The sequence below is a fragment of the Mauremys mutica genome, chromosome 2, assembly GCF_020497125.1.
Source record: "Mauremys mutica isolate MM-2020 ecotype Southern chromosome 2, ASM2049712v1, whole genome shotgun sequence".
Taxonomy (NCBI): Eukaryota; Metazoa; Chordata; order Testudines; family Geoemydidae; genus Mauremys; species Mauremys mutica.
In genome coordinates this window covers 138,295,849-138,309,485 of record NC_059073.1, presented here as the reverse complement: position 1 = coordinate 138,309,485, position 13,637 = coordinate 138,295,849, and the positions used below count along the sequence as shown (strand labels likewise).

Sequence of the window (13,637 nt, the reverse complement as noted above, 5' to 3'; positions counted from 1 at the left end):
TTGAGCACATGGCTGGGGAGCTCCCTAGTAGTAGGATTGAAACCACAGATGGGAGCAAAATGGCATGATGAGGGTCTCACCTAAGAGATAAGAGTATGTCTACACTGCAATCATAGGGTGTGTCTGGGACCCACAGTGGAATGCACTTCCAGCTCATTGCACTCAGTTGATTCAAGTTAATGAACCTGACCTTCTGACAGGCTGAAGACTCTAGCAGTCAAATTCTTAAGCCCTGCAGTCTCCCAGGTTGCTGACTGCTCTGTAGTGTTCCTTGCACGCAGCTGTGTTTCTGGTTCCACATCCTGTTCCTGTTTTTCGGCTCCCTCCTCACACCTGGCACTTGCTCCTGCCTCTGTCCCCAGTTCCCACACCTGGTCTCTAGCTCCCAGTTCTTGGTTCCTGCTTCAGCTGATATTCTGGTTCCGACCTCTGACTTCTGGCTCTCAGCTCCATCTCACTCCCAGGACTTGGTATTGGTATCTGACTCTGGCTCTGACCTGGACTTGATATTCAGCTCCTAATCTCAGCCTGGTCCCCTGGTTCCTCCCCACCACCCCAGTTCTGGCTTGCTCTCTGGACTTGGTAACTTTCTCCTGAGCTGGGTTCTGGCTGCTATGCCCAGTCACTCAATTCCACCCATTAGGCAAGGCTGTGCACAGACCATTTCTTAACAGGATACAATTACAGCTTGAGCTGACTGTGATGAAGCAGGAGAGTGAGAGATGGGATGATCAGAGCCTTGTTCCCTGTGGACTAAGGAGAGGTTAATTAGAGTACATGGAGCCAATTAAGGCCAGACCAGAGACCTAATAACCCCCTGCTTCAGTCAGAGAGGAGGTGGGAAGGAGAGGTGACTGTAGTCTGGAGAGGTACAGTTATTGACCGGAGAACCAGAGTACCAGGGGAAGGGAAACCCTGCCCAAGCAGAGGGACTCCCCCCAGCACAGAAGACCAAGAGAAACTCTGTCCAAGGGCAAAGGGGGTAAGAAGTCTGCTAAACTGAAGGGGATGAGACCTGGATTAGGGGGCAGACCCTGGTCCCTTCTCCCACTCTACTTCTCTCCCCGACCAGGGCACTAGCAGAGCCATTGATACCCAAGAATAGGGGCAGGGGCAGCACCCTGACCCACTACACTAAGAAAAAGCACGGGACCCCCCCACTGTAGTGTTGGCCATTTGCCACATAAAGTAGCTGAGCTAGCTTTAATCAAGCTAGGCCAGGTCCCAGAACTTCAGTGCAACCTAGCCACGTGAGTAACTACCCAGGGTTGCAGACAGGTTTGTAAAAGCCACACTGAAGCTTGTACTGCTGTCTCCATTGATCTGGGTCCTGAGCTTAAACCTAGCTAGCTATCTCAAGTACATCAGCTCAAACTGCAGTTGCACCCTGTGACTGCAGTATAGACATACCTATGTTTCCAAAGATGCACCTGTTCTCTGGCCATGCCCCCTTTTCAGCCTGAACTCTGGTGAGAACACAAGAGTTTGAGACTTGTCAAACGCTCAGCCCTACCAGCCCTCCAGCATAGCCTTCATTTGCAACTGCGCATTATGTAATCTGTCGCCAGATCAAAGATAGCAAATATTTGGGGGCAGAGCCTCAGGTGGCATAAATCAGTGCAACTCTATTGGCTTTTAATGGAGCTTTGCTGGTTTACACCAGCTGCGGGGAGCAGATCAGGCCCTGGAAGTTTTGACATCTGAAAATGTCCTAAGTATTCTTCTATCCTGTATATTATTGGCTCAGATTTGGGCTGCTTTCTGCTTGCAGTTTAGGCTCTCTAACAGCAGATGTCATGTTTGTATAACAGAACAATGGGGATGTACAAATATACTCTGGAGTTTATATGCTATGGCTGGCAGGAGTCTATGCTAGAGTGAAGATAGATAGTGATACGTTGTTGCTGCATACATGCGCTATTGTCTGGAAGACTGGTCCAGTTGAGAAGCAACTTTTGAGCATTGGGCGTTTGAAATGAGTAAAGCAAAGTGCTCAGATACTTGTGATTGTGGTCATATAATTATCTATATAGCCACCAGCTGGATAAATTAGCTGGATAGACAAATTGAAAGAAGGTGGATTTTTACATCAAGTATTTAGGATTTTGCTGCTCTGTTTTAGAGCAATTGGGCCATTCCCTCAGCTAATATAAACTGAATTCAATGGAACTATGCCAATTTACATCAGCTGAAGATGTATCCCATTGCATTAATACAAAACTTTGCTGGGCACTTAGAGCAAAATTTGAAGTCCCGTGGATTGTATAGGATTATAAAGTATCCCACTCCTCTTTCATATGTATGTGCAATGGATAATCTACAAAAAAAATACTGTTAGAACATTTTAATACAGAAATCTTTGTAAATACATTATTTATAGGTAATAAAAATAACATTTTAAAATCTCCATACACCATGTTTAAACTTTCTTATATTAAATACATCTCTGAATACAAATAGAGACGAAATGATCCACAGTGGGAGACACAAATGTTCTCACAATAAAGTTGAATCTAAAAAAAAAAATGTACACCCAAAACTGACAGCTTACAAGGCAAGTAACAGAATATTATTATTTCATAGCATTGTTCTTTATTTTATAGTGCTTGATTGATAGCCCAAAGGAAATCACAGCATAAAAGAAGGAATGGATATTTTTCACATTTTTGTTTTTGTTTCAGAGAAACAGTGCTCAGGTCAATACTTCTACTTTTTTTTTTTAAATGTAGCTGTTGACTATCAAAATAAGACTTTGTAAGCCAGAATTTCAACTCGTGCAAATTGGCACAACTTTGTTAACATCTATGCAGCTTAGATTTACACCAGCTGAGGATATGGCTCATTTGAAAGAGCAGGCCAAACAGGGAATGCTCAGGACCTGATATGAGTTTGAGTTAGGATGTGATTCCAAATTTCACGTGGAGGCTAATTCAAGGCTATGACTCCACTTCGGTGGTTCTGCAGCAGGGAGAAGCTCTCCCTTAGCGACACTTGTGTGCTCAGGTGGTGGAAATCTGCCCTCCTGAGCCACATCCTAACCAGTTCTGAAAATGAAAGGACCATTCTGCTTTTGAATCTGACCTAGAACCAAACCTGGTTCAAACTGGAACCTCTATAAAATTTTGGGTGCTTTGGATACAAGGTTCATTGTCTTATTTTTTGTAACATATTTTTTCTTGACACATACTCCCATCTGCTTTAACCTAAATATATTGATGCTAGCAACATCAATCATATCAATGCCACGAGTATCAATAACAGCAGTGCCAGCAGCCCAGAACTAATGAACAACCCTCTAGTAACATTCTAGTGTGCAAAGCCCCATACCCAGGAGCAGTCTTACAATAATAAATCAATGTGTCCAGCCTAGTACTCATTAGCAAATTTACAATAATACAGCAGAGTGCAAAGAGTAATCCTACAATTAAGAAAATACCAGTGTGTGTCTGCTGGAATGGGGTGGGCGAAGTAGGTATTTCTGGAACTAAGTGGTCATAAAAGAAATTTAAGGGATATTTTTTCATTGCCCTTGGAGTTCAATTATGAAACCTGAAGTTCCATGTCAGGTTGGCAAAGCATGCTTTCCAGGAGACCTGTGATCCAAGCAACTAGCTGGTTGACTCTCATACAGTCTCTGATCACGTCTCCAATCTTCCCAGCTCGAAATAGCTCTTTGTGGGGCCTTTAAAGCGATTGAGATTAAAGGGGTACTATAATCCCAAAGGATCTTTTCCGAACCAAAATACTTCTCAGATCTCAAGCGTTGCCGGTCAGTGCAAGAGCTAATGAACTGACCAACAGGAAGGTAATCCAGCCTCATGCTTCAATGATACAAGCTGACTTCCTCCAAGGGTCAGGAAGGAATTTTGTTCTACCATGGACAGCTTTGCACATCCTTTTGAAGCATCAGGAATTGTTCACTACAAAAGGCAATGTTGGGTCAATGATCCAGCCACTTTGATGGTTCTTTAACTTTACATGTACAGTAGTTTGCAATTTACAGACAGAATCCAGTGCACCAGACTTTCCTAAATCTTAAACTATATAGAATCCTAGGACTGGAAGGGACCTGGAGAGGGCATTTAGTCCAGTCCCCTGCACTTATGGTAGGATTTATTATTATAATATAAGGTATTATCTAGACCATCCCTGCTGTTTGTCTAACTTGCTCTTAATCTCCAATGACAGAGATTCTACAACCTCCCTAGGCAATTTATTCCAGGGCTTAACCACCCTGACAGGATGGGGTTGGTTTTTTTTGGTGTTTTTTTTTTTTAAGTGTCCAACCAAAAACACATACTGAGCTGGTTTTAAAAACTCACATATGGTCTACCCCTCAGGGCAGTTTGCTATTCCCCTGGCTTTTCCTCAGGAAAGCCAGGAATGGCAGGCTGATGTCACTATCCAAGGACTACAACATTATTTGAAAAAACACATTTTCTTTCAAGGAAATTGCCTGTCCATTTACAAAAAAAATAAAGTTATTGGGACTGTCATTTCCTTGGCAAAGGCAGGAACCACAAGGTGAACAGAGAGGGAAACAGTCCCTCAGAATGTCAGGAATCTCGATCAATTCTTCTTCAGTAGCTTCATACTCTGGGTTTGACTGGTGGTTTTAAAGCCTAAGTGAAAAACAAATGAACAAATCAAGTGACTGGCACAAGATTTTCCACAAATTCTATTCAGCATTGCACGATGTGGTGACATGCATTGTGGGGTTTTCATATCACTGTAGCCTCAGAGAATAACTATTGCTGTAGATTCCACACTTGATGGACAAATGGTTTGATCCTATATTCCAGCAACCCTATTAAGAGCCAGATCTGATACCCTTACTCATTCTGAATGACACCTTACTCTGAGAATGGTCCCGCTGAATCACATGTTGTATGAAATGCTACTCAACATGAGTAAAGGTCATTGAAATCTGGCCCACAGTTGTTCTACAGAATATTTTTTGTATTGCAGTAGTACATAGAGGCCCATTATGCTAGGCATTGTTTTTGTATAAAGCAATATGATCATCCCTGAATGAAAGAGGTCTCATTCAAAGGCACCAACTCTGCAAAGACCTGTGCCATGCTGAGACAAGTCAAATGCTTAAAGTTAAGCATACTCTGCAGGGTCAGAGTCTAGATCGCATGCAGAGTAGTGCTCCCGAGATTCTGTATTTTTAATCACAGGATTCAAACACTGCACTGTAATGCAAACAAGGGAAGAAAATTAGAAAGTAAAAGCATTTTAAATACCAACTACTGGACTGTGCTAATAACAGTATTGACAGCTCTGTGTCTCCAAAAATCTTGGCTCTGAGCTGCTCCTCCATTTCTCTCCCCAAAGTAACCAGACTGGATTCTCTTTGTCTTAAAATTTTGAGCCTTTAAGGAGTCATGTTTTTTTATCTTTTCTCCACAGCCAGGAGTGCTAAAAACTTACTGGTTTTGAGTTTGTTGAAACATGACTCCAGGACGCCCTTTGGGGCGGGGGGAACCCAAGAATCCTGCAGCTCACACTGAAATCCTGAATTGGCAGCATCTTGATCTCTATCTTGTGTATGGTGCACTTGACTTACCTGTGGTGGGGGTGCAGGTTTGCCCTTAGGGACTGGTGAAGGAGTGGACTTCGTCTGTGCTACCTGTGACAAAAATATAGTTGTTTCCCTTTTAAAGTGAGTACAGAGCTGAGCTGCTATTGGGGTTCTCTCTCATATTTACCAAGACATTTCCAGAGACAAAAAGTAGATCAAGTAGCATTGTGATCCTAAATATCTTTTCCCCTACACACACAACAAATGTAAACAGAAATACAGCTCTTGATTCTGGAAAGCACTTAATTATATGCTTAACTTTACTCATGGGATATAAATTCATCTCTATCAGCAAAGAGTGTTCAGTAGGGCTGCTCAGCTGCTTAAAGCCAGGCATGTGTTTGAGGCAATGACCGAGGAAAGCATCTCTATTCTGGATAGCACTTAAGCACATGCTGAATTTTAAGCATGTGCTTAAGTCCCATTTGAAGTCAATGGGACTTGCACTTAAGTTTAAACACATGCTTGTGCTTTGCTGAATCAAAACCTTAATGAAAAATCCTTGCTCGTGCAAGCAGTAGCATTGACTGACTGTGATGGGATTACTAGCAGGAGTAGAACTCGCTAGTCTGAATAAGGACGGGAGGCTCAATCCCTGTGACAGCAAGAGTTTGAGTGGTGGTTTGGTTGGGTATTTTGCTTTTTAGGCAAACTTTCTGGCCTTTTTTCTCATTTACACCAATGGTGCTTTCTATAACTCTGTTAGTGTGATGTGGCCTTAGTGTAAATGCAAACCAGGCCCTCTGTGTTTTAAAATTATTTTCCTCTCAATTTTATTAAATTATCAATGACCTACTCTCCTGGTACGGCCTTTTAAGTACATCTGAGGCCATTTTAGTGATTACTCAACCTGCTATACATAGGAACGCTGCAAAAATAGGACATACAAAATCTATTAATTATTTGCATCACTAGCCGTTTCAGTCACGGATCAGGACCCCACTGTGCTAGGTGCTTTACAAACACAGAACAGAACAAAAAGATGGTCCTGTCCCCAAAGAGTTTACAATCGAATTAGCTTCCATCAGTTTTAACCATAAAACCAGAAACTGAAACTACTGGCTAGTGTCCACTACATCATGATTATATCATATGTGTCATTTGGTTAGATAAGATAATGAGAAAAGAATGGACCGGAATTATGGAAGTCTACTTACAGAATTACCCATGACAGGAGAAAAGGCTGGTTTGGCAGTAGGAACGGGAGGTGGTGGATTGGTTGGCTTTACGATAGGCTGAAAAAGAAGACAATAAAATGTTTATTCTGAGAGCTTGTGCGTGAGAGAGAGAAAAAACATAAAGGCCTCTGTCCCTAATTCAGAATTGTCCCAACCTTACAAGTCTAGAGATGAAATCCTGGCTTCATTGAAGTCAAGGGGAGTTTGGCCATTGATTTCAGTGGGACCAGTATTTCACTTATGGGGTTCTTACCATTTTTGTATTTTGGTGGATGGCTGGGCTGCCACTGGATCTCTCCTCTGGGATAGTCTAGGGAGCAACAGTAAGTTACAATATATTAGTGTTACAGAACAAAAAGGCAGCTTACAGTTTTCTGGCAGATAAGATGCTGAACTATTAACATCAAACAGCTGAATACAGCACAGATTGTAGTATTTGATATCTAGGACACTACTGATAAAAACCTATCTGTTCCCCCAGGCTTTTACCAGAGGGGATGTGGTTGCAAATTGAAGTTGGAGTTTTTGCCTTGGTCTTCTCTTTAATCCTTTGGAGATGACATTGTATCAGTTTAACTATTTGTGGTTTTAATTGCTTTAATGATCTTCTACTCTGAGGCCTATTCTTCCATGATATGCACATGCAAGTCCCCTGTTAGCATTAATGGGAGTTGGACACCCATCATCAAGGAGGAAAGAGATGTCCAAAAATTATTGAAGTATGTTAGAGCTAAGCAAAACTGGTAGCAATTTTTGCACAAAGTATATTTGTGTTTGTTTCTGGTGACTTCACACCCATTACATTTTTCTTTCCAGCAAAATGTAAAGAAATTACTATCTTTGCATCAAAAGCTTAAGATTTCCATGTTACCCTTTTTGAATTTTGAAAGGGTCCGTTTTCCTGTGAAAACTTTGAAACCTGGCAAACTTTTCTGTGAAATGGGCTCCATTCTTCAGCAAAATGAGTGGAACACTAAAAGGTTGAGAGCATTTTCACCTTTTCTTGTGCATATATCACCTACTTCTGATGTACATCCACTGCTGCTAGCAATTAAAGGCCAAATAGGAGCTCACAAGCTTACGCTATTGGGCAGCTATTCAATTATTTTCTCAGTTGCAAGTTCTTTATGTTCCTGACTGAGCAAATCCTTTAGGTATATGCTTAACTTTAAGCCTATGAATTCTCATTGAATAAGCAGATAATGAACAGATTGTCCAAGTAGGTACTTGAGTGCTTTGCTAGACTGGGATCTATAATCCTTGGATGAGTTGCCAATGCCCATTTTGTAAGGAATCTGTTTGGATATTATTCCCTCTTTCTAGCCATCTATGTTAGCCCTGAAAGAACACGGAGAGGCCTGATCCAATGTCCACTTCTATCAATGGAAGTCATTCCCCTTTCCATGGACTTGGGATCTGGCCCCCACTGTGGCTGACCATTACATCCCTTTGAATGCTGTGTGCGGCCTTGTCAAAAAATAAAATCAGTTTTTAAAAAGAAAAGAGTCTCCAGTTGTGCTTACAACATAGACTTGTGGGTTGTTTGCCTGGCGTGGAGGAGTGGGAAGGAGGAATCTTGTGTCATGGACCTGAAAAAAGAAAAAGAGAAGAAACTTGACATGTCTTACTTTAAAATCTTTATCTTGCTTATTGATTTTGCTCACAGCCCCCCACTCCAGACTGACAAGGCACAGAAATTAGACTCTAAGCCAACTGGTCTAATCACTAAGCTGCGCTCCCACCCTACCAAAGCCAGGAACGGAACCCAGGAGTCCTGATTCCAAGCACTCTGCTCTAATCACTAAATTAATCTTTAAACTCGGCCCTTATTAATCATAAAAGATTAGGGTTGGAAGAGATCTCAGGAGGTATCTAGTTCAATCCCCTGCTCAAAGCAGGACCAACGCCAACTAAATCATCCCAGACAGGGCTTTGTCAAACTGGGCCTTAAAAACCTCTAAGGATGGAGATTGTACCATCTCCCTAGGTAACCTATTATTCAGTAACTGCAGGTAAGTTTTGAAATTTAAGCCACTCTGTTACAGTGGAAGAATATATGTGGTGCATCAAGCAGTCTGTGACTCAGCCATACATCCAGATTCTCACCTCCTGGATGGGTGCAATGTTCGGTCTTCTCTTCTGTTCTTGCCCTGAGAAGCCTGGGTTTGTCTCTCCAGATACACCTTTGCTCTGGCCACTACAAAGACATTCCATGTGACTTATAATTTGCACTTCAGTTTGTATGTGTTATCTCAATTGTCTTAAAAAAAGAGACATTATACTATGGAAAGCTTTCCACATGTTGAGTTTAAATAGCTGACTTACTACTGTTTACTTAGCACTTATATAGCAGTTTACTTTTTTAAAGAGCAATGTATGGACACTAATTCGTCCTGAGAGGTCAGGGTAAGACCATGGCACTTTCAGGTCCCTGGTTGACATCTCACATCCATCCTGCACAGTTCAGAGAAGCCTGTAGGAGCCAGGAGCCCATCCCCTACTGAAGAGCTCCAGCCTAAATTCCTTCAAGATTTTTTTTTATTCCAAAAAGATAAACATTGTACCTCTGAGCTTGCTTCTTCTTAGCGTTTCGGTAGCGGATGATTAAAGCAGCGACTATCACAATGACAGCAAGGGCAGCTAGCACACCGGCAACGATGGCGAAATCTGCAGGGATGATACATTGCAATATGTGACTATTTCTCAACACTGAGAGGTAGCAGAGGCATGTAGATATGGCCTCCTCATTTTCCTACGGTAAGGGCTTTCTTAAGTCTAAATTGTGTTTCTGTCACAAGCAGCCACATGAGGGAGACAGACTCCACTCCATTCTTCTGTAAGACTAATCAGTGCTGTGTCTAGCTGGATCCTGGGTCTGAGCATGTAAGGGGAGAACAAGAATTGCATGTCTGCTCAATATTCACTCATCACCTCACAGGGGAGATGGGCAGAAGGTTAAGGAGTAGATCAGGACATTGTGTCAGCCAAAGGGCTTCCAGGGGGAGGAGGATGTGTCACAGAAAAGGCTGACTCCGCATATTTCTCTATCCGATGAAAGATGGAAGTCCAGAGAAATAGTGATTTGGAGTGGTGTCTCTGAGACACAATTTCCCGTCTCCCCAGTACCGCTCCTGAGGATGTGTAATATCAGATTGTTGGTACTCAGAGCTCAGCCTTCAAGCTCAATCTCGCACATAATGATCTTAAGTTTCCTATTCAATAACACAAGTTGGGGCAAGGGCAGGTGAGGACTTAATAAAATTCAGTATGTTTGGGTGCTTTCTGTCTTCAAAGCATTTCGCACGTACTCACTAATTCTCATAGTGCCTCTGTGGGACTCTGGACCAAATTCAGAATTGGTGTAGGCGGCTTTCCTCTAACCAACCACAATGGGTTTGCAGCTGCATACACCAGTTCTGCATGTGACCCCCTCTGACTGCAATTTAGCTTTTTATTTTGTTGTAGATACTTTAAAGCAGGAATGAGTCTGGGGCTTCGTCTTCACTGCTTAAAATGGTGTTTCTACCATGGAGTAACATATTAGCTATCCTGCTGTAAAGTTCTAGTGGAGAAAATGCACCTTAGTTTTACCACGAGGCAAAATTTATGAGAAGTCAACCATGGGCAAGCAGTTTAGCGTTGTCCTCACTCTGTGGTAAAAACTACAGGAAGATGGTCTCTACCAGGCTTTTACAGGTGTAAACACATTTTAAGCAGTGAAGACCGAACTCCCCTTCTCCCCCCCCTCCCCCGAGATGTGCCAGTTCTTTAGGGCTATCAGCAGTAACAGATTTTTTTAGTCACTCAAATAAGCAGCTATGACAGACATGCAGAGAGCAGATACGTGGGGAAAAAAGGTGCTGTATCCTGGTCTACACTAGGAACTTAGGTTGGTATAATCGCATCACTTAGGGCTATGAAGAATCCACACCCCTGAGCAACATAGTTAAACCGACTTAACTCCTGGTGTAGATAGCACTAGGTCCATGGGAGAATTCTCCCATCAACCTAGCTACTGTCTCTCTGGAGGTGGACTACCTACCCTGATGGGAGAACCCCTCCCATTGGCGTAGGTAGTGTCTTCACTGAAGCGCTGCTGCAGTGTTTTAAGTGTAGACAAGCCCTTATGGTCATAATTTCAGCTGAGGCAAATCCCTGTTGTTGTCTCACTAAAGTCAGTGGAGCTGTGCGGCTCACACCAGCTCTGTTTGGCCCATAGTTTATAGTCTGACCAGTATCTCGCTTTATCACAGCCTACTCACATTGAACTGTTGTGGAGCTATCGCAGTTGGGCGGTGCCCATCCTTCTTCACACTGACATACCAGTTCGTGGTCACACACCTAAGAAAACAGAGGTCTGATATTAGTCTTTAAATCAGGGTCAAGAGAGTGAAGAAGCTGGCTTAATGCCAGTGGCTAGTGTTAATCCACATTTATACCAGTGTAAGAACAGAATTTGGCCCATTATACATAAGTATATCAGGCCTGATTGAAAGCTCATTGAAGTCAATGGGGATCTTTCCACTGCCTTCAGTGGGCTTTGGATCAGGCTTCCAATGATGGTCCCACTGCAGAGAAGTGTAAAATTCCTATTCAGATGGATGAGAAGTTAACTCACGTAATCATAATACTGACTTCTCACAATGCATGTTCACAGGCCTGATTCTCCACTCTCTTGCACCTCGTACAGTCCCGTACTCCTGTGCAAAGCCAATGTAGAGTGCTCTGTCTGTCTCGGCATTTTACACCAATGTAAATTACTACACAAGGTGTGTGGCAGCAGAGAATCAGATCCCACATGTCTAGACCTCTGAGCACTTTATAAAGGAGGGTAAGGCCTGGTCTACGCTTAAAATTTAGATCGCTCTAACTACATTGCTCAGAAGCGTGAATTTTTCCCAGGGATAGAGCCCAGGTCTCCTGCCTTCCAGTCCAGTTTGCTACTCAAGGACTATGTTCCCTCCTAAAAATCATTTATGCTATCAGTGTATGTGATCTCCTAAGCAAAGGTACTGATATGTTATTGGGTTACACATGCTCCTGTTGAAACCATAGGAAGTTTTGGACTCAGTTCAATTGGATTCTTTCATTTGATCACATGTTCCCAACCCCCTGGACTTAAAAATCCTATAGCTGTTACTGTAACATCATAACTGGACTTTAGTTCACACACGAGCCTTTCTTAGTGTCATTAGCAATAAGACTCCAATCTTACAGCATGGCCATTGCACTTGGCAGAACAGTTGGTTGACTTGTAGGCTCTCTCGATATCAACACATTGTCCCTTGCTGCACACCTGAAATGCAAAGCACATGTGTGATCAACAAGAAGGGACTTTCAGGTTTCATAAATTGCATCACAATATAGTAATTGTCTCAACTATAATGTAGTGAGCAGTGTAAAGGGGCATTAAAGTGTTTGTACAAATGTATTTTACATAGGTGTAAAGGGTCCTTAATAAAACTAAGAATCAGACACTGTATAAAGAAAAACAGTGTGATTTTCAGTTACACCAAGACCACCGTACACTGCTATAGCAGTTTAAAAGGGTGTTAAAGTGGGTGTCAATTATATTAACTCCACATTTCAAGCTACAGCAGCATACAGGGGAGTTCATGTAAATGAAAATTGGGGTCCAAAGCATTATTTCATTGTACCTAGGTTTGGTAGAAATGTTATGAAACCTGGAAATGTTGATGTCATTTTTCATTGAAACTTTGAATTTTGAATAGGTTACTAAAAAGGGAAAATGTGTGTTTATACCAATATCCCCCTTCCCTGTTTTCCAAACCAGCTTTGACTGTACCAAATGCGGCTAAGAGGTGTTACTAAATCTTTGATATATCATGTGCTGTGTTTGTACAGCACCTAGCACAATGGGGTTTTGGTCTATGACTAGGGCACTGAGAAATTACCACAATACAGCAGTCTCCTGTGTATCTGAATAGCCTGGGCAGGGAGGGGGAGCACAGATTTTTATTTGGATAATCAGGTGTTGAGGTAATTAAGAGGGCAGCCTTTCATCCCAGTCCCCTTAGTGCTCTCTCTTGCAGTCAGAACCAGCTGGACAGGGTATAGATTTTGCTGTAATCACTGTGCATGCACCTGGGCTCCTCTGGCAGCCGCTCGGCTCAGTGCATGTGTGCCACAACACTGGCTCCCGCAGGCCACCTGGAGAACAGGGTTGAGGCTGTGCTGAAGAGGGAGCATCTCAGTGCTTCATCAGCCAGAGCTACACTATTGACTAGGGGAAGAGCATCTTCATGCTACAGGTGAGGGAAGGAGGCAGGAGAGGCGATGTGCATGCAGGCAGCAGGTTCTCCATTAGTAACTTTATCCTAATGCAGACTGTAAAATGCAACCAAATCAGAAGGTAGCACTTTTCACTCACTTTGTACAGGAATAAATGATGGCACAAAGAGTGAGGTAGTAGAAAATCAAACTTTACGCAGTTGAGTCACCTTGAATATGACTTTTAAAAGTCCTTTTTGTCTTGTAAGAGTGTCTGTGATTATAAACCAGAAACAACTAACAAAATGAATGGAAAAGAAATGACGGGGGCATAACAACTTTCACTTACCATTCCATTGCCACATTTAGTTCCAGCAGCGACCATGCCTGTGTCTTCATTATTGTCATTAGGAAAACTGCCTTTGCATGAGTCAAAAGATAGTAGGTTTCCAGCTGTAGGCATTCGTGAGCCACCAGTACAGAATAACTTCCCACACTGTGTATCTCTGGGAGAAAAACAATCCTTATCTTCTAGAATAATGTCAGAGCACAGCAAACCTATTGAATTTTGTCTCTTCACCAGATGCCATATCCCTGAGTCCACACAGACTAGAACTGAAGTAACTAAAGATTTAAATTAT

The 13,637-nt window shown here is 42.5% G+C and overlaps 1 protein-coding gene across 1 annotated transcript in view; it reads right to left on the bottom strand.

Annotated features, from left to right (window-relative positions):
• Positions 1-2,339: 2,339 nt before the first annotated feature.
• The window catches only part of LOC123365104 (zinc metalloproteinase-disintegrin-like NaMP), a 44,356-nt gene continuing 33,058 nt past the window's right edge, over positions 2,340-13,637 (bottom strand). Inside the window, exons 16-25 of the mRNA XM_045007746.1 lie at positions 13,346-13,502; positions 11,981-12,061; positions 11,028-11,106; positions 9,330-9,432; positions 8,872-8,962; positions 8,289-8,354; positions 7,019-7,075; positions 6,745-6,822; positions 5,573-5,635; positions 2,340-4,622 (exon numbers count right to left, since the gene is read on the bottom strand). Coding sequence (XP_044863681.1) covers positions 4,590-4,622; positions 5,573-5,635; positions 6,745-6,822; positions 7,019-7,075; positions 8,289-8,354; positions 8,872-8,962; positions 9,330-9,432; positions 11,028-11,106; positions 11,981-12,061; positions 13,346-13,502 — 808 coding nt within the window. The 3' untranslated portion in view covers positions 2,340-4,589. The remainder of the gene's footprint in view (positions 4,623-5,572; positions 5,636-6,744; positions 6,823-7,018; positions 7,076-8,288; positions 8,355-8,871; positions 8,963-9,329; positions 9,433-11,027; positions 11,107-11,980; positions 12,062-13,345; positions 13,503-13,637) is intronic.